The sequence below is a fragment of the Ptychodera flava genome, chromosome 8 (assembly GCF_041260155.1).
Source record: "Ptychodera flava strain L36383 chromosome 8, AS_Pfla_20210202, whole genome shotgun sequence".
NCBI classification, from domain to species: domain Eukaryota; kingdom Metazoa; phylum Hemichordata; class Enteropneusta; family Ptychoderidae; genus Ptychodera; species Ptychodera flava.
Window position 1 is genome coordinate 27,573,005 of NC_091935.1, and position 18,317 is coordinate 27,591,321.

An 18,317-nucleotide genomic window follows, 5' to 3' on the forward strand; every position below is an offset into this window, starting at 1 on the left:
ATGGCAGACGCCTCTGAATCGAACAAGGTATTCAATGAGCTGGAGAAATCTCTTCACTGTAGAATATGTTTGCAGCCGTTCAAGGGACCTAAACGCTTACTATGCTCTCACACCTTCTGCAAACCTTGTCTTATCAAACTGGTGAAGAGAAAGGGTGAACTGATCTGTCCTACATGCGACTTCCCTTGTCCGCTTCATAATGGCGGAGTCTCGGGGCAGGAAGACAACGGCTTCGTCAACACGGTAATGGATTGGATTTCGAAACAGCGTTCTACAGACAACGACAACGAGAAACCATTCCATCATCTTCTGCGTCAAAAAGTGTTCTGTAGCGTCCATCCGACAAATGAAGTGAACATCTACTGCCAGACCTGTGAAGTGGCACTGTGCACAGACTGCGCTAATATCAAACACAGAAGTGATAAACACGTCCGCGGTCAACTGCAGCAGGCGGCCAATGAGTACATCAAGGAGTTGAAGGACCTTGTACGCCAGGTGAGAGAAAAAGAAAAGGCTGAGGGATGCAAAATATGTCGAGAGGAAGCAGAGGAAGCGAGAAAGAAAGAAAAAGAGATCAAAGAGAAGGCAAAAAGAGAAGAGGAACGGTCTACAGAAAAACTGAAAACACAAATAGAAAAGAAAACGGAACAATCAGAATCTGAACGTCAAAGAGATAAATGGGAGCAGAAACAACAGACGAGCGAATTTCGTCTGGTAGAAGCACTGGCGCAGTATGGGTCACCGTCTCTGCTAATATCAACCAGCATGAGACTTTAAATTACATCACAAACTTATCTCTATGACGACAGTGACTTGCTCCGAAACAGATATGGCATCACGTCGTGGAAAGAAGGAAGTTGTGGCGAAAATCATAAGGTGTAAAGGACGAGGAACTAGCAAATTCCTTTATCCCCTGAACGTCACGGTTAATAAGCGCGGTGAATTAATCATATCTGATGCCGGTAACAAAAGAATCAAAGTAATGGATAAAAATGGAAAACCAAAACCAGGAATCAAATTGAATTTCAAACCCCTTGATGTTGCAATGTCGGCGGAGGGTAAATACTTAATCATCGATGGGAGTGGCAAGAAAATCGCCGTTCATAAGGAGAATGGTGATTTTGAAAGATACCTCAGCGACGAGAATGTCAAGAATCCATACCCTTGGCGCATCGCTACTAGTCCCGCTGATGGAAGTGTGTATGTCGCCCACTGGGATGGAATTGTCGCTAAAGGTACGGACAAGGAAAACCACTGCATCAGGAAGTACAACAGTAATTTGGAATATGTTAAATCATTTGGCAGTTATGGAATAGACGATGGTCAGTTCGAAGGGCCAAATTACTTGCATGTGAGCTCTGACGGGGTAGTATATGTATCCGACTGGGGCAACCACCGTATCCAAGCCTTTAATGAAGACGGTGAGTTTATGTTTGCATTTGGTAGTTTTGGTGAAGGCGATGGTCAGTTCTCCTTTCCAGAAGGGCTAGTGACCGACACAGAGGGGAATCTGTATGCCTGTAGTAGAAAGAAAAATTTCGTTCAGAAATTTGATCATAAAGGCAAATTTGTATCGCGTATCGCAAACAGCAAAGATGTCGGTCTAAAACGAGCGACCGGGTTACTTGTGACAGAAGATATGAAAGTGGCTGTGGCAGATTTGGGAGATTACTCGATCAAAGTCTTTGAATATTGACGAGATAACACTTTTGCATCGAACATTCCAAGGTTAAGGTGTTAGTATACAGTAGAGTACTGTAACAGTTACAAGAAATTTTAAAAGTACTGGTCACAGAGTATTACTGATATAGTAAAAAAAATGTGTGTTTCTACATTACATGTGTACTATGATTAGAAACATTTGTCTTGTTGGCATAGTGTTTTCTTCTTCCAGGTTACAACAATGCATATCATACTATCATAAATCTAAAAATGTTAAGATTATATCAATTGTTACGCCCATAATGAGACAACTACAGATCCTGTACTCGTAAACTTTTAGATATTTTGGAACTCTCAAAGTTTAGTAAATCGCTAAGAGTATTTCGCTTGTTGTATTTTTCTAGTAATTCTTATCTCCACTGACTTGTAATTGATACATGCAATATGAACTATGAAGAACGATGAAATTACCATGAACATTGCATATTACAGTATTCCAATCCTTACTGTTTGTTATCATCACAGTCTTTCACTTTTGTCATTTTTATCATCTTCAATACCCTGGTGATACACTTATTTTACTTATTCTATTTTTATACTTCTGTAATTGTTAACATTATTAAAGATAAGTCACTAACGTTTTAACATATTATTGACATTATAATACGGAACTTACTGTGGATAAAACAAATCGATTAATATGTCACTTCAAAGGCCAAACGTTATCTATGAGTGTTTTTTTCGGACGACCTTTAAGATAAGACCTTATGATGTGTGTTTAAGCAAGATAATTAAACCTTAAATGTGTCATTGTGATAATTTATCGATTGTGTTTTCGATAATATTTACAAGAAATGTGTACATGTCTTGCTCAATGTAATTCACCATATTTGAGAAATGATGATAAGTTTACACAGACAGGTATGGAGTGAGTTACTTGACAACATTTCGGAGGAACGATAATGTACTTTTTACGACAGTTTTAATTGTTAAGATACATGCAATTATTTTGAGATGGAAAATTTTCGAGGCATAATCTGAATAAATTTTTATGCCACAGAATAGTACAAATTTTCAAAATTCAAAACTGATATCCATAAATGAAGCCTTATCTGTCACTTTGCTCTTTCCTTGAAAAGCACCGATAACAATTCACTACTTGATAAGCACTACTGTTTTATGTGTTCAGAGCTACCAAAATTAGATAAATGTGGTGATCGCAATCAATAATGACATGTCTACTTCTATTTACTATTGTATTATTTTAAGCTTAATTGTTTTTTACAATTATTTTCAATTGTTATTTTACAATGGAATTTTAAGAAAACCATAAAATATTATCTGTATCATATACATTGTGTTGTGGCTTTGATTTTCAAATAAAAATAAAATGGTAATTGTCATACTACCGATTACGTTTCCCTCTTCAATTTGAAATTGAAACGTCACATGAATCTTTTAAAGTCGGTAAAATCATACTGATCGGAAATAAATTGTTGAAAAAGTAGAAATTATCAATTGTTGAACAATTTTCCCTGTGTCTTTGATTTAGAAAAAAAAATGAAAATAGTATGCTTCGATGTAACATTTACTTATCTACATACTCTTTTTAGGATAGCAATGTTGTAAGTTTTTAGCATTTCAAACATCGTATTTGTTTTTTGTTTTTATCTTTATTCAATCCATCATCCAACAGGCGAAAGCTCAATTACGGGATGAGGTACCCATAGCCCACTACCCAATGGAGCAATGAGGACGTAAAGTGCCTTGCTCAAGGGCACAACACCGTGCTGGAGTCTCAAACCCGCCATCCTCTGAAAGTGAATCCGATACTCTAATCAATGCCCCACGGTACCTCCTCGTACCTGAGAAGATTTCCTTTTCCGGTTGTACTGCATATTATGATCATAGCACTACACTTCAGGTTCATGTTTTGTAACTTTAGGAATTCGAGTGTAACAGTTGTCGGTGACTTGAATCACGAATTATTTAATGAGATACTTAATGCCTTTCTGCAGGATTGTAAGTGTAAGTGATACTATGAAATATACAAATTAAGTACGGTTTGAAGTCTGTTCTTAAGACGTCAAAGTAATGTAACATGTATCAGGAAAGCTACTGTACTATATGGTTACATCCTCTAAAGTATCTAAAACGTTTACATTATTGTCGGAGAATGAGTATTTTGCTGGAATACTATGTTATCATACCTTTTTCAATAAATGATTGCACTGCACGTTTCCATATTTTTTTCAAACAGGTTCAAAACTATATAATCGCCAGACACATAATATTTGCTACAATACACATTGAATATAGTCTATTTATTCATAAAAAACGTAACTAATTCACTACAGTAGTATGCTTGGATGATTTTCTTAATAATGGATTTTTGTCGCCACGTTCTCCTGTTTTTGCGAACCACACTATGATCCTAAGTTGTTGCCAAAAACATCACTGATCCTGAATATTGGTGGCGCTGTTTGAAGAATGTGTATCAACAAATCATCCAGTTTTCTAGCAGGGTTTCTTATTCGTCATTAGACTGTAAAGTCCAGTCGTGTGCGGGCGCTACGTACCTCCACCCCCGAAAACACGGAGGCGGAGGTACGGAGCGCCCGCACACGATCAGTCTTTGCTAATTGCGTCCCAACTATTGATATGACATAAACCATCACTAGTAGCCGAACCAGAAGCGTGACAAGATTACCATTACTAACACCATCACCATCTTCTCCCCCTCCTCATCACCATCAACACCACCACCAATTTGTTCATAAACCACAAACACCCTATAGAAACACTATTTCTTTATTTTTATTTAATGGTAAGATTTTTCAAAAATGTACACGGTAGACCCTGCTGAAATCTGTAGAGATCTGGCAGAATCAGTGATTGACGCTAGAAAGAGAGTAAATATGACTCTGAGTCAAAAGTTCAGATAGACGTAATTGTATATAGACATTTTATTCAATTGTGTGCAGTTTGTGAAAAGCGACGATATGAACACATTCTGGAAGTCAATCCACTCCACTGCTTTAGAGTTTATCTTTAGCCCTCCTTACATAACCTACATAACTTGATTCTCTTTCTTGATTCTCTTGTGTATAAATAATCAGATTTATACCTGTTTCGGATGTTATTGACGTGCAAGTGAAATTATTTGTTATAGGACAATATCATTATTTGTTTGATATTGTCATCTCATGTTACGTCATTTTGTACCCACTTTAACGATAAACAAAACGAAACAAAAATACCGGATCGCCATGAGTGTAATGCACTTGGCGATGATAAAATTTCCTTCAGGCACATAGCAGATGCTATACATTATCGGAAATCTGCAACTAGGTGCCCGATAAATTATAGGCATTGCTCGATTTTATTGCTACGTAGAACAGAGAGACACGAAAAAACCAAATGAAGACGAAAGAATATCTCTATGTATTTATGTCAAATATATCTAAGCTACAGGTCTGTTTGTTAAATTTGCGTACAGTCAGTTCCAACGCATATTTTACAATTCGTGGCATGGCGTCGATGCTTTCAACATCTGACCATCTAACGATGTAAAAAATATTCCGGAAATTGCATGTATCATAGCTTGATGGAAATCAAGACGAAGCAAGCAAGTGAAAACGTTTAAGACCAGGCTTGTAACCAACAACATATTTCATAGAATTAGGCAGATATTTGCCCGAACGTGTTCGGTGCTTTTGCTATGGATCAGTTTTCACACAAAACAAGTTAAGAGAACAATAAATACAAGTATACATATATTCATTTTTTTAATGCTACAACAAGCTATTTTATTTATAAGTACATAATGTTTGTTACTCGTCAAAAGGATACGGTTGATGATAAAACTGAATATTGATTTGTCTAGGAATGAATACAAAAGTCATAATTGTGTCGATGTCGAGATTAAGGCAATTAACATCGACATTGAAGTCACTTCGAGTATATATATATATATATATATATATATATATATATATATATATATATATATATATATATATATATATATATATATATATATACCATCTTTGCCAGAGAGGGCCCTGTCGACAAACACATTACTGTATGCCTTGTATCCCTTATAGTACCTGTATCGCATGTACTTTATACGTCGAGCGAGAGTTCAAAGACTTAATGTTTCATTTCAATGGTGAAATGTTTTCTCTGACAGCTTCAAGAAATCTACTTCACGTTATTTGCTAAACCTGTTTACGGCAAAAGCTCTGAATTGCAAGCAAATCACAAACTGCATGAAAAATCACCCACTCATGTATTATGTGTTTCGCTCTTTACGTTTTTGCTGTCATCACAGTTAAAATTGAATCATTAGAGAAAAAGAATGTGTTGCACCATTGGTACACTTACCAATAACTCTAAGCAAATATACCATTAAAGTGTTATTTTATGTTATTTATCTTTTTTAATCAAACGTAAATATGAAATGACTGGGTAAAGACTAAATGAACGTAATGCAAAAATCATGAGAGATGTTAAAGGCACACTGTCGTACTATGACCTCTTGGTTAATCTATTTGAGATTCTCTTTTTCATACACGAAATTGCTTATTGCTATTCTTCGTAAAATAATAAGCAAGAATGAAACTGTAATATCTAGCACTTCTACGACATTCGACAAAGAAGTCTTGTATCATATTGTTTTTCTGTGAGATAAATAAAACACCAGATTATAGAGCAGGACTACTGATATTTCGGATATGTCAATATAGACCTCAAGCAATCTTTCTCGTAAAGTCACTGTTGAAATTCAAAGTATTACAGTCTCAAGATTAAAATATTAATGTACTTAACTTTTAATTAACAACATAGTTATAACATTTAATCAACTCATATGATTCAAAGATAATTTATTAAAATATCTTCATGTATCATAAAATTCAACCAGATTATGAAGCAAAAGTCTTCATACATAAATTTAATAGTTAAAGACTTGTTCAAAATTATAAAATAACTAATGTATGTATCTTGAATAACGTCAATCCCAGGAAAACAAGTCACCATGACGTAATTCAGTCAAGAGATCCCAATTTACACGAACATCAAATCAGTAATATGGTTATGTTTCTTTATGTCCAAATTATCCATGACAGAAACGGTAATGACACAGTAGTCAAAACAGATTGAAGAAGTATATCTTCAAACCATCAGGCCTTGAGATTATAGTACGACGGAATATTGGTCTCACAATACAGTTTCATCACCTCATAACAAAGTCGATATTGCTCCTGTGAAAATAGAGACGTAAAGATATTTAAAGTTGCTTTTAATAAGGTTGCACACCATAACGCTAGAAAATATATGAAAAGAAGACGTCACACTGTATTATTCTGCATGTAGATTTTTGTGGTCTCTTTTCTTTTCAGTAATATTCTTTTCATTTTCCAGGTACATTGACACATAACGTAAAAGACACTTTTTATGGTTACTTATACAGTCTTACTTACCAAGGTTTCAACCATACGGGGTCGGTTATTTCTAAGAGACCTCACAGCGTTGAAAATATCCACCACTTGATCTACTTTGATTTGTTCACAGGCGTAGAGAGTGGCACAGAAGACACCACTTTGGTCAATGCCATTACTGTAAAAAGAATTGAGGAAGTCTTTTTACTTCTTTTCGCTTTTCAAAAATGTAATTACAGCTGCCATTACATGAAAATAAACACCTGTTGTATTCATTCCTAACGAACTCAAACTGTAGTTGCATTACTACTCACTGGCAATGCACGGTGATTGGTCCCATTTCGATCTCTATTTCTTCAATCTTTGTTATCAACTCCATGATTTTCTTAGCAAGATTTCCATTGGCACTCTCCCGTCGCCATCCATGAATTTGAAAGTGACGTATGTGAAGACCTCAAAGTGGTCCCCGACTTCAAAGTGGTCCCCATCCTAAATGTCCGGTAAGATAGGGGGTTAAACTCAAGTCTGACGACACCTACCGCATAATGGACGCTTTTATTGTCACACGGACGTTTCCGATGTAATATCAGCTGCTATTTTAGTATTTAATACATAGAGTTGGGAAAAATGTACAAAATAAGGGCTGAGCACAGAATTAACAATGGGGAGGGCTAGTGTCTACATCAATCATGACTTATCTATAAAATGACTCATTTGAAGTCATATCGATATTTGGAAGTCATTCTAATCGCTGCTCGTAAATACATAAACGGATATGAAATACAATTTGCAGCATTGCTGTGGCGTATCAATCGCAATTGCGGGTCAAAAATTCATCGCCACAAGCCAGCCCATAGACATTTTTGGTAGTTTACTTCGACCGGTACTATAACACTGGTCAGTTCACGACCCATTGTCTACTTCTGCTAGCTACCTCAATAATATAAACATGTATTTTCAACCGTTTTCCCGTGAGCCGACGTCCACGAATTCTGCAACGTTTGTCCTCTCGCGTAATTGAATACTTTGGGTCTGTCAAAAGTTCTGAAGCGATATCCCTTGACACGAATGCAATCTATAGGCCTCAGCATTATGCTACGAATGCACAGATGTAAAATACACCAGAATAGGGCTCGAGGCCAATATTTTAGGGGGATATTTTTCTTAATTTTTTTTTACAAAGATATCCAATACCTACCATAGAAAGTGACGCGATTGAAGTAATACATTACCTAAAAGAAGTTGAATACAGCAGGCGGAGCGTAAAATTATCCGAATTTTCATGGAACACCATTGAAGTCAAGAGGACGCTTTTGAAGTCAAACTGATTTCTTTATTCTTTACTAAAAGTTTGAAAAAACAGGAAGTGTACTCTTGTCTTATTTATACCTGATACTTAACAGGTCGCATATTCAATTGTAAAATCAAAACATTCTTTCTTTAACATAAACGATTGAATACAGGACAGAGAGCGTAAAATCATCACAAGTCTTTGGGGACCACCTTGAGGTCAAAAAGACACTTTTGGAGTCAAACTGATTTTCTTTATTCAATACCAAAAGTTGGACAAAAATCAAAGGAAGTGTACTATAGTCCTATTAATAACTGATACTTCATAGGTCACATGTTACAATTTTCAAGTTAGAACATTGCTTCAATTACGCAAAAGAAGTTGAATAAAGCAGACAGAGTGTACAATCATTCGATTTTCCCGGGGACCACTTTGAAGTCAAAAGGACACTTTTGGAGCCAAACTGATTTTCCTTATGCAGTATTAAAAGTTGGACAAAAATCCAAGGAAGTGCACTATAGTCCTATTAATAACTGATACTTCATAGGTCACATATTACAATTTTCAAGTTAGAACATTGCTTCAATTACGCAAAAGAAGTTGAATAAAGCAGACAGAGTGTACAATCATTCGATTTTCCCGGGGACCACTTTGAAGTCAAAAGGACACTTTTGGAGTCAAACTGATTTTCTTTATTCAATACTAAAAGTTGACAAAAATCCAAGGAAGTGTACTATAGTCCTACTAAAAACTGATACTTCATAGGTCACATATTACAATTTTCAAGTTAGAACATTGCTTCAATACGCAAAAGAAGTTGAATAAAGCAGACAGAGTGTACAATCATTCGATTTTCCCGGGGACCACTTTGAAGTCAAAAGGACACTTTTGGAGTCAAACTGATTTTCTTTATTCAATACTAAAAGTTGACAAAAATCCAAGGAAGTGTACTATAGTCCTACTAATAACTGATACTTCATAGGTCGCATGTTCCATTTTTCAAGTTAGAACATTGCTTCAATACGTAAAAGAAGTTGAATAAAGCATACAGAGTGTACAATCATTCGATTTTCCCGGGGACCACTTTGAAGTCAAAAGGACACTTTTGGAGCCAAACTGATTTTCCTTATGCAATATTAAAAGTTGGACAAAAAAAAGAAGTGTACTAAAGTTTTATTAATACTGATACTTCACAGGTCGCATGTTCCATTTTTCAAGTTAGAACATTGCTTCATTACGTAAAAGAAGTTGAATAAAGCAGACAGAGTGTACAATCATTCGATTTTCCCGGGGACCACTTTGAAGTCAAAAGGACACTTTTGGAGCCAAACTGATTTTCCTTATGCAATATTAAAAGTTGGACAAAAATCCAAGGAAGTGTACTATAGTTTTATTAATACCTGATACTTCACAGGTCGCATGTTCCATTTTTCAAGTTAGAACATTGCTTCAATTACGCAAAAGAAGTTGAATAAAGCAGACAGAGTGTACAATCATTCGATTTTCCCGGGGACCACTTTGAAGTCAAAAGGACACTTTTGGAGTCAAACTGATTTTCTTTATTCAATACTAAAAGTTGACAAAAATCCAAGGAAGTGTACTATAGTCCTACTAATAACTGATACTTCATAGGTCGCATGTTCCATTTTTCAAGTTAGAACATTGCTTCAATTACGTAAAAGAAGTTGAATAAAGCAGACAGAGTGTACAATCATTCGATTTTCCCGGGGACCACTTTGAAGTCAAAAGGACACTTTTGGAGCCAAACTGATTTTCCTTATGCAATATTAAAAGTTGGACAAAAAAAAGAAGTGTACTATAGTTTTATTAATACCTGATACTTCACAGGTCGCATGTTACATTTTTCAAGTTAGAACATTGCTTCAATTACGCAAAAGAAGTTGAATAAGCAGACAGAGTGTACAATCATTCGATTTTCCCGGGGACCACTTTGAAGTCAAAAGGACACTTTTGAGTCAAACTGATTTTCTTTATGCAATACTAAAAGTTGACAAATATCCAAGGAAGTGTGCTATAGTCCTACTAATACCTGATACTTCACAGGTCGCATGTTCCATTTTTCAAGTTAGAACATTGCTTCAATTACGCAAAAGAAGTTGAATAAAGCAGACAGAGTGTACAATCATTCGATTTTCCCGGGGACCACTTTGAAGTCAAAAGGACACTTTTGGAGTCAAATCGATTTTCTTTATCCAATACTAAACGTTGACAAAAATCCAAGGAAGTGTACTATAGTCCTATTAATAACTGATACTTCATAGGTCACATGTTACAATTTTCAAGTTAGAACATTGCTTCAATCACGCAAAAGAAGTTGAATAAAGCAGACAGAGTGTACAATCATTCGATTTTCCCGGGGACCACTTTGAAGTCAAAGGACACTTTTGGAGTCAAACTGATTTTCTTTGTTCAATACTAAAATTTGACAAAAATCCAAGGAGTGTACTATAGTCCTACTAATAACTGATACTTCATAGGTCGCATATTCCATTTTTCAAGTTAGAACATTGCTTCAATTACGTAAAAGAAGTTGAATAAAGCAGACAGAGTGTACAATCATTCGATTTTCCCGGGGACCACTTTGAAGTCAAAAGGACACTTTTGGAGCCAAACTGATTTTCCTTATGCAATATTAAAAGTTGGACAAAAAAAGAAGTGTACTATAGTTTTATTAATACCTGATACTTCACAGGTCGCATGTTCCATTTTCAAGTTAGAACATTGCTTCAATTACGCAAAAGAAGTTGAATAAGCAGACAGAGTGTACAATCATTCGATTTTCCCGGGACCACTTTGAAGTCAAAAGGACACTTTTGGAGTCAAACTGATTTTCTTTATGCAATACTAAAAGTTGACAAATATCCAAGGAAGTGTGCTATAGTCCTACTAATACCTGATACTTCACAGGTCGCATGTTCCATTTTTCAAGTTAGAACATTGCTTCAATTACGCAAAAGAAGTTGAATAAAGCAGACAGAGTGTACAATCATTCGATTTCCCGGGGACCACTTTGAAGTCAAAAGGACACTTTTGGAGCCAAACTGATTTTCCTTATGCAATATTAAAAGTTGGACAAAAAAAGGAAGTGTACTATAGTTTTATTAATACCTGATACCTCACAGGTCGCATGTTACATTTTTCAAGTCAACACATTCTGTCTTTAACTTAAACGATGTGGAATACAGCAGAGAGACCGTAAAATCATCCCAAGTTTTCGGGGACCACTTTGAAGTCAAAATGACACTTTTGGAGTCAAATTGATTTTCTTTATTCAATACTAAAAGTTGACAAAAATCCAAGGAAGTGTACTATAGTCCTATTAATAACTGATACTTCATAGGTCACATGTTACAATTTTCAAGTTAGAACATTGCTTCAATTACGCAAAAGAAGTTGAATAAAGCAGACAGAGTGTACAATCATTCGATCTTCCCGGGGACCACTTTGAAGTCAAAAGGACACTTTTGGAGCCAAACTGATTTTCCTTATGCAATATTAAAAGATGGACAAAAAAAGAAGTGTACTATTTAATACCTGATACTTCATAGGTCGCATGTTCCATTTTTCAAGTTAGAACATTGCTGCAATTACGCAAAAGAAGTTGAATAAAGCAGACAGAGTGTACAATCATTCGATTTTCCCGGGGACCACTTTGAAGTCAAAAGGACACTTTTGGAGCCAAACTGATTTTCTTTATGCAATACTAAAAGTTGACAAATATCCAAGGAAGTGTACTATAGTCCTATTAATAACTGATACTTCACAGGTAGCATGTTCCATTTTTCAAGTTAGAACATTGCTTCAATTACGCAAAAGAAGTTGAATAAAGCAGACAGAGTGTACAATCATTTGATTTTCCCGGGGACCACTTTGAAGTCAAAAGGACACTTTTGGAGCCAAACTGATTTTCCTTATGCAATATTAAAAGTTGGACAAAAAAAAGAAGTGTACTATAGTTTTAGTAATACCTGATACTTCACAGGTCGCATGTTCAATTTTTCAAGTTAGAACATTGCTTCATTTACGCAAAAGAAGTTGAATAAAGCAGACAGAGTGTACAATCATTTGATTTTCCCGGGGACCACTTTGAAGTCAAAAGGACACTTTTGGAGTCAAACTGATTTTCTTTATTCAATACTAAAGGTTGGCAAAAATCCAAGGTAGTGTACTATAGGCCTATTATACCTGATACTTCACAGCTGGCATGTTACATTTTTCAAGTCAACAATTCTTTTTAATTTTCCTTAAAAGAAGCTGAACATAGCAGATGGAGCATGTAATCAAGTGGAATTTCCGTGGACACCTTTACGGACATTTTGGTGTCATATGTATTTTTTCAATACAATACCAAATGTGTGATAAATCAGTAGAAATGTAGAATATCCTACAAGTAATGTCTTAAAAAGTCAATCTCATACACACATACAAATGGACGTTGAGCATTATTTAGCAAAAAAAAATCTTTATTTAACTGTACATAAATTTTAACAGTAGAGTAAAGCACAAGAGCAGTTTTTCTCTATAAAGTAAAATAACTACTTTCAATAACCGGAAAAATGAGATAAAGGGCATCAATTTCACAAAAATAAAAGCACATTACCTAAAGGCCAATACAGTCCTGTTGTGCTATGTAGAGAATAGCTTTTTGTGACACATATGTTTATGAAGATAGATACTTTGATAGCACATTTCAAAAAATGTCAAAAAAGCTGCATTACCACTAATACAAAATTGAAAATATTATTATAATTTGAACATCACAGTAAGATTATCCCTGAGACAAATCAGCCAGTGGTATGAGATGAGTAGTGTTTAGAGAAAGAGATTTTTCGATCAATAATGGAAAACATAGCATCAATGACACTTGGCTCTCATTTAATTTGATGAGGCAGGCCACAGTGTGTATACTTAACTATGTTTACCCTTGGCAACATGCATACAAAGTTTCATAGCCATTGGAAGAGGGATTTCAGAGAAAATGATTTTTGACCAAATATGTGAAAGTTGCGCAAAAATGCCTATATGAAAATATTCACCAAAAATTTGAAGACACTCAACCGAGGTTGCCTCTAGATACATTAATCAAAGTGAGACTTGAGTGGACACCGTGGGTCATCAGTATGTATTAGGGAGATGGTGCAGTGGCAAAGAATGTGAAATTTTCAGAAGAGTTACTTTCAGAATGTGCTTTGGAATACAATTCAGAATAACATTAAGACACTCACTATGTGAGATAATATTCTGTATATTCCAGAAGAGTCCTTTCAGAATGTGCTTTGAATACAATTCAGAATAATATTCAGACACTCACTATGTGAGATAATATTCTGTATATTCTAGAAGTAACAAGTCATTGACAATGACATAGTCCCCACTTGTAATAGGAGTATTAGTCTTGATGGGGCAGGGAAATGAGGTCATTAAGAAGTATCACTGGAGTGTGTATTATGCTCATCTATGGACACATAGGTCTATGTCATTGTTCCCATTTTGAAACAAGAGGCATGTCTAAGTTATGGTTCTAAATCGGGAAAAAAGATCAGACCTCTAGCTGTATTGGCCTGCCAAGAAATACATATGTGCATAATAAATGAGGTACAAGATGTGACATCTTAAGGTCTACTATCCTATCAAAATTGAAGCGTAAAGAACTTGTGGTTACTGAGTTATGCATATATATGCATATTCAAGGTCAAAGGTCATCAAGGTCACGTGACATTTTGAAAAAAACCCATTGTATTGCTAATTAATCCATATATGCCAAAATTCAGACCTCTAGCTCTATTGGCTTGCCCACAATTAATATGGGCATAATTAACGAGGTAAAGCATGTGTTGTCATAAGGTCTCCCATCCTACTAAATATAAAGGACGTAGCACTTGTGGTTACTTATTTATTGACATAATCGTGTATTTTAGGTAAAAGGTTATCGAGGTCACATGACATTTTGTCAAAAAATTTCTATCCTATAGTCTGTCCCTATATACTAAAAATCACACATTTACCTCTATTGGCTTGCTCAAAATTAGATATGCACATAATTAATGAGGTACAATATGTGGCGTCATAAGGTGTCCCATCATACCAAATATGAAGGGTGTAGCACTTGTGGTTACTGAGTTATGGACAAATATGTATATTTGAGGTCAAAGGTCACCGAGGTCACGTGACATTTTTTCAAAATAATTGTATTGCTAAGTTATCCCTATATACCAAAAATCAGACCTCTAGCTCTATTGGCTCGCTCAAAATTAGATATGTGCATAATTAATGAGGTACAATATGTGGCGTCATAAGGTGTCCCATCATACCAAATATGAAGGGTGTAGCATTAGTGATTACTGAGTTATGGACAAATATGTATATTTGAGGTCAAAGGTCACGTGACATTTTGTCAAAGCGTCTGAGATATCTGCGTGAACGGATGGACTCACATGGATGGACTAACGAACTGACATGACCCAACCTATGAGCCCTCTGTAATTTATCTGTGGGACTAAAAACTGTGTCACTGCATCCTTTTTGCAATATGAATACGATGAGAAACTAAATTTTTATTTTTCTTGGCCTTATACATGGGAGTCTATGGAGAGCTGCCTTATACATGGGAGTCTATGGAGGTGTAAACTAAAAAGTCCTCTAACACGGCCAAATTTGATCACATTGTGAAACAAATTGACGTGCATCTGTATGAGGTAGGGTACAATCCTTGTACCAAGTTTGAACAAAATCGCTCCAGGCGTCTCTGAGATATCTGTGTGAATGGACGGACGGACACACGCACGGACGCACGGACATGACCAAACCTATAAGTCCCCCCGGACGGTGTCCTTGGGGACTAATAATCATATGACAGGAAAATAAAAATTACAACAAATAGTTGGCATTCGTGTGTTGTGCATTAAGTAAATGGCATCATGCTTGTTTCTGGTATGATCATGGTGTGTATGTGCGGGGAAATACTGTTTTTTTTTTACTTTTCTGTTGGTCGCCAATTTTTGAGTACGTCACCAGTTTATTATTCAGCCTGTTAAAACGTGTAGGCATGGTCCAAATCAGCAAGCAGTGATAACTCTGATCTTTCCACATCATTTCCAAGAACTCTGTTATCTGGAGAGATTAAAATTGAAAAATTTATTACCAGTAAGCAAATCAATCCAGTCATCATTATCAGAAGATAAAATGTATGCAAATTAAATATAATCTCTTTTTGGTATTTATATACACACCAAATATGAGCTAAAAACTGACTCAAAGCAGGTCTGTTCATTATAAGCACATATGTAAAATTATGACTACGGTAAGTATTGAAATGGAGACATAACAAAATACATAAATGAGTACTCCTATGAGTACACTTTAGGTGTAACCGTAAAGACTCAAATTGTGTGCTGAACACACATGAGGCTGAGATTGGGGATTTGGCTCAGCGGTTTTATCTATGGCTTCTGCGCTAGGTGACTGGTGCTATACGTTGTGAGTTCAAATCCGACTGAAACCACAATATATTACAAAAGTGTATGGACACAAATTCCATGAGCACAATCATATTGTATTCAGTTTAGATTGTCAGCTTGAATTTACAGCTAGACATCAGTTAAGACTGATGACACAGTCCTTGTCATTCAAAGTCACTGAAATGTACGTTGTACCAATGATGTGAAATGACCTAAGTTACAATGAAAACAATGTCAAGGCATGTAGAGTACGAACTCAACACATGGAAACTAGACAATATGGCTGCCTCCAAGTGCTAAATTTGCTTTCCTGTGCGTGCATGATACAGCCTTGGGGCTTAGTGGGCCAGGGTCGGGTGTTGGAGTATATTTCTATTCTTTCAAGTATCATCATAAATTCCTGACAAACTGTGTTTAAAACCCTTTCCCAAAATACCACAGACAGGTAAAAAAATCTAAGTTGGCAAAGAGCAGTCAGGGGGGGGGGGGGTCACTTCTATTACTTGCCAATATGTATATGCGCCGCCCAATGGGGTGGGTATTTCAGCAATTGGTCCAAAAGGGGGGGGGGGGGGGGGGGTCAATTCCACTGTAAACCATGGTCTAAAATGGGGTTGAAGTTTGAGTGCCACACAAGAACAAATTTCAACAGTCTGTTCCCATCTCGCTAGCAGGGTTCTGAGCTGCACTCAATAAGCATGGATATCTTTTCTATGGCAGGGGAACCATTACAGAGACCCCCTGGCTTAAAGTAAATATGGACTTTGTTTTAAAACATTGTCACTGATTTGTCAGAACTCTACATATGGCAGATTTTTGCCCAATAGAAATACCCAAACAAAGTGGCTCTACTGCTCCTAGTATTATTCAGGTCGACCATGGCCATATGAAATAGTATTGCTTTACAGACAAACAGCGAGGTTTGTTGTCAATTGTAATTCTAAAAAGAAACACCACTCAGACTGTAACTGCAGATGACTGATAATTTGCAGAAGCTGGACCAAAATAGGTGAGAGTGAAAGGCATTTTCTTTCACAAAATTTGTTAGTATTTCCTCATGATTTTTCGGAATCATGGCTTGGCCAGCAACAAAATAGCTCTAAACGCAGTATAAGCTTACAGTGGTAGGCTTTGCCGGGGCAAATACTTGCTTTTTCCGTTTTAAAAATGTTGACGCTATGACTGTTGACCTGGGTCAAAGGTCATAAAGGTCTAAAATGGGGTCCTAAAACAACGAGATTTTAGGTCTAAAATGGGCCCTGGGTTTTATACCTGCGGCCGCACACCCCTACCACTTCTCTGAACAAGTACTCCCCCCTCCCCCCGAGAGAGGTACAGCAGTTCTAGCTCTGCGTTATATAACGCCGGAAACACACAGCATCGTACGCAGGGCCATCATTCATTGTGCGATGTTTCTGTGTAAGTTCACAGTGTAATATGATTTTGGACGAAGACAATCAGCACTCGCACACAGGCGTTTGTTTACTGGATAGTTTGTATAAGTGTAGTTTATGTTACGTTCCGATGTTCTGTTCCGTAAAAGTCTACGGAACAGAACGTCGGAACCATGGTCGGAACGTAGCATAAAACGGCAGATCGTCCATGTAGCCGACACGAACACGAAGTGTCTGTTACCGGCTACCAAAAACTATGAAGAATAGTAAAGAATGAGCTACAAAATCACTATCAGTTTTAAGTTGCAGGTAGAATAAGTCTGTGCCTTTGTATAAAATACTATAAAAATTGTAGAAAGTGAGCAACCAGCTGAAAGTTAGTCGAGGAGACCTTAACCGCATATCATTTGCATCTCATTGTCGGCTACATGGACTGTGTGCCCATTAAAGGGCAACTACCCAGTAAATAGCTCTGCTGCATGGCCATGGCAGGGCTGTGTGTTAGCGGCGCGGCGTATACGACCTCCCAACACATGTGGTGTGGAGGCCGTATAACGCCGGTAACACACAGCCCTGCCATGCAGAGCTACCCAGTAAACAGAACGCCTGTATGCGAGTATGAAATATAACGTCGAGCAACAAGATTGAAATTAATGACTGTTTGAGCTGGTACTCACTCAGTAAACTGCTAGGCCATATGGACATCCGCATATCCGTACAGTGATCGGTGGGTCGCGGTCGCTGGTCTCGTCCGTGCCCTGTGCAGCGCAATCGATCTCCCATGATGCTAATATGAGACACCCTAACCAGGTGAAAAAATTGGACGCGCAGTTTGGGCCGGTTTGGCATTGTAAAATGCATCGGAATTTTGAAAAAGTAATAAAAGTGAGCGCATATATCAAAAAGGACCAAAATAACAGATTAGTATTGGCAATGTTACAAAGTTTAACAACTTTATGCAAATATAGGAATGGAAAAATCCCTGGACTGCGTAAAATTTCAGTTCAATTACAACTACGGGGACCACTTTGAAGTCAGGGACCACTTAGAG

General features: G+C 36.7%; 3 protein-coding genes and 1 long non-coding RNA gene across 4 annotated transcripts in view; 2 read left to right on the top strand and 2 right to left on the bottom strand.

The window, feature by feature from the left end:
* On the top strand, nucleotides 1-777 carry LOC139138056 (tripartite motif-containing protein 54-like). The gene has a single exon (XM_070706278.1). The coding sequence runs from the start codon at nucleotides 1-3 to the stop codon at nucleotides 775-777; it is 777 nt and encodes a 258-aa protein (XP_070562379.1).
* A 22-nt stretch (nucleotides 778-799) lies between these two features.
* Nucleotides 800-1,696, top strand: LOC139138057 (tripartite motif-containing protein 2-like). The gene has a single exon (XM_070706279.1). The coding sequence runs from the start codon at nucleotides 800-802 to the stop codon at nucleotides 1,694-1,696; it is 897 nt and encodes a 298-aa protein (XP_070562380.1).
* A 4,376-nt stretch (nucleotides 1,697-6,072) lies between these two features.
* LOC139138933 (receptor-type tyrosine-protein phosphatase kappa-like) overlaps nucleotides 6,073-18,317 on the bottom strand; it is a 42,601-nt gene continuing 30,356 nt past the window's right edge. The window contains exons 28-30 of the mRNA XM_070707555.1: nucleotides 7,418-7,541; nucleotides 7,146-7,281; nucleotides 6,073-6,926 (exon numbers count right to left, since the gene is read on the bottom strand). Of these exons, the coding sequence (XP_070563656.1) occupies nucleotides 6,846-6,926; nucleotides 7,146-7,281; nucleotides 7,418-7,541 (341 nt within the window). The 3' untranslated portion in view covers nucleotides 6,073-6,845. The remainder of the gene's footprint in view (nucleotides 6,927-7,145; nucleotides 7,282-7,417; nucleotides 7,542-18,317) is intronic.
* Nucleotides 15,355-18,040, bottom strand: LOC139137942 (uncharacterized). The gene is made up of 2 exons (XR_011553506.1): nucleotides 17,944-18,040; nucleotides 15,355-15,525 (listed from the first exon to the last, which is right to left on the bottom strand). It is a non-coding gene; the product is annotated as an uncharacterized lncRNA (long non-coding RNA).

Coding starts and splice junctions, on each gene's coding strand:
- LOC139138056 (XM_070706278.1), top strand. CDS start 1: ATGGCAGACGCCTCTGAATCGAACAAGGTATTCAATGAGCTGGAGAAA.
- LOC139138057 (XM_070706279.1), top strand. CDS start 800: ATGACGACAGTGACTTGCTCCGAAACAGATATGGCATCACGTCGTGGA.